Here is a 2,373-nt window from a genome sequence, read left to right as displayed (position 1 = left end):
ACTTAAAACTCAAAGATCTATTATTATTCTGTCAAAAAGAGTCTCAATTAGTTAGTAATTAACATTTAATCATCTTAACTAAGACGGCGCCATTTTTAAAAAGCTAGAGGCAAAAATTGGGGGTAGCTTTCTATTCGTTGATGTCTAGGCCAATGAGCTACGGGAAATCATGTTGTCTGCTTGCCCTTCCAAGATCAAAGTTCCCAGCTGCAGCCCGCGCATTTAGGCTTCCAGAATGTCGAAGTGTATTATTAAAGGGTGTGAGGTTTATTCGAAAAAACAAAGATTTAGTTGTTTTAGAATTCCGGATGTTGAATCCAATTTAGAAATGGCAAGAATGTGGGTTAAATTTGCTAAAATACCGGTGAGAGAGGAATTCGAAGCGCTCGTAACGTCATTAGAGACTAAGCCTTTGCCAGAAAGACGTAACGCAATCAGGAAATTTAGGGAAGCTACTAGAGTATGCCAGTTACATTTTGCTCCTGAATGTTTAAACATTAACGTTTCGTATGGCCGTAATTTGTCGAAAGAAGTAGTAAGATTGAAACCGTTATCCGTACCAACAATAAACCTACCAAGTACAGAAGAAACGATGGAAATATTTCCAATAGAAGCAATTGAAATTCCAAGTAACGAAGAGGTAAGACTGGAATATTTTTAGACAGTGTCACATTGCTTCCTTTTCTAGGATTATAATATGAAATTTTATTTGTTACATTGTTATAGGTTCCAACTGTAACTGAGATCTATAATATAACAAAAGTAAATACAACGGAAATTGGGACGCAAACGGATCCAGAGTTAAGCACTGAAGCCCTCCGAGCTATAATTTCTATTCAAACGGATTTTTGCAAGATTGATTGCGCTACTGAAGCATGTACTGAAGAGGAAATTACTTCAGAAGTCTTAGCTTTGTTTCAAGATACAATTACTGCAGTGTCAAAAGATCACGCATATTTCGCTCACAGTTTAGATTACGAAACAGAATCGACACCAAAGAAATACACATATCATAGCGACAAAACAATACTTTTGAATTGCGCAAAATCCGATTTAGAAAATTTGAAGGATATGGCATCTCCCGAATCTGTAAGCATGATTTTTGACGAGACCCCTGAAAATTCTCCCAGTGTCTCAATGTACGAGCCTAGTATACCCAGTTCAGCGTCAACAAGAAACTATTCACCTCCCCCTAAAAATATTTCTGATCAATTTATTGAGGATAAAAAGTATACTGTTTTTGAGAGCCAACTGAACCAGCTCTTAGCAAGACTAAGGTGTGATAAGGCTGGCTGTGATAGTGCCATTGATATTACTGAAAATTTCAACTCTGGATCTCTATTAACTGTCAAGATGACCTGTCTAAGTGGCCACGAATTTATTTGGCGCTCATAGCCTGTGCTGGGAAGAATGCCAGTGGGGAATTTACTGCTAGCTTCAAGTATTTTGCTCTCAGGGGCCACATTTCAACGAATCGACACTATTTTTCAATTTATGGGATTATGTGGAATTCAAAAATCAGCTTTCTACAACATTCAAAAATAATATATCATTCCAGAAATTAGGGTCAGCTGGAGAAATGAACAAAGCAATATTTTAGAGAAATTAAAATGTTCTTCAGAAGTCACGATTTCTGGTGATGGACGATATGACTCGCCAGGGCATTCGGCCAAATATTGCGGATACACATTCATTGACCAGGAAAGTGACAAATGTGTCCATTTTGAAATCGTAAAGAAAAATGAGGTTCAATACAAGTCTAGCAATATGGAGTTAGAAAGTTTGAAAAGATGTCTGACAAAAATGGAAAAATTTGGAGTTAAAATATTTAGAATCACAACTGACAGACACATACAGATTAGGGCATTTTTAAGGGATAATTATCCGAATATAGACCATCAATTCGATGTTTGGCATTTTTCAAAAAGCGTTTCCAAAAAAATTACGGCTATAAGTAAAAAAAAGGATAATAAGGATCTTGAACCCTGGGTGAAATCTCTCAGCCGCCACTTGTGGTTTGTTGCAGAAAACTGTGATGGGAACCCTGATATTCTAATTGAAATGTGGAAATCAGTTCTTTTTCACGTCACAAATGTCCATTCATTTCCTAGTTTTAATCAACATAAACGGTGTATCCACGATCGTCTTTCAGTCGAAACAGCAAGAAAAAAAATGGCTCACACCTGATACCCCCCTTATGACGCTCTAAATGAAATTGTCAACAAAAAAAGTACTTTACGAGATTTAAAGCAAGTTTGCGCATTTAGCCACACTTCTAAGTTGGAATCGTACCACAGTCTTCTGCTTAAATATTGCCCAAAACGACAAGATTTTGACCAAGATGTTATGGAAGCCCGTTCTATGTTGGCAGCT

General features: G+C 37.0%; 1 protein-coding gene across 1 annotated transcript; it reads left to right on the top strand.

The window, feature by feature from the left end:
- On the top strand, positions 1-1,395 carry LOC149668655 (uncharacterized). Its single transcript, XM_089840868.1, has 2 exons — positions 1-640; positions 727-1,395. Exons 1-2 carry the CDS (start codon positions 236-238, stop codon positions 1,393-1,395), a joined length of 1,074 nt encoding a protein of 357 aa, XP_089696994.1. The 5' UTR covers positions 1-235.
- Positions 1,396-2,373: the final 978 nt, after the last annotated feature.

Source organism: Phalangium opilio, unplaced genomic scaffold (genome assembly GCF_054372755.1).
Source record: "Phalangium opilio isolate 3A_F unplaced genomic scaffold, DU_Popi_V2 ptg000055l_1, whole genome shotgun sequence".
Classification (NCBI taxonomy): Eukaryota; Metazoa; Arthropoda; class Arachnida; order Opiliones; family Phalangiidae; genus Phalangium; species Phalangium opilio.
Note: the sequence above shows the minus strand (reverse complement) of the source record. Positions and strands in the feature narration are given on the sequence as shown.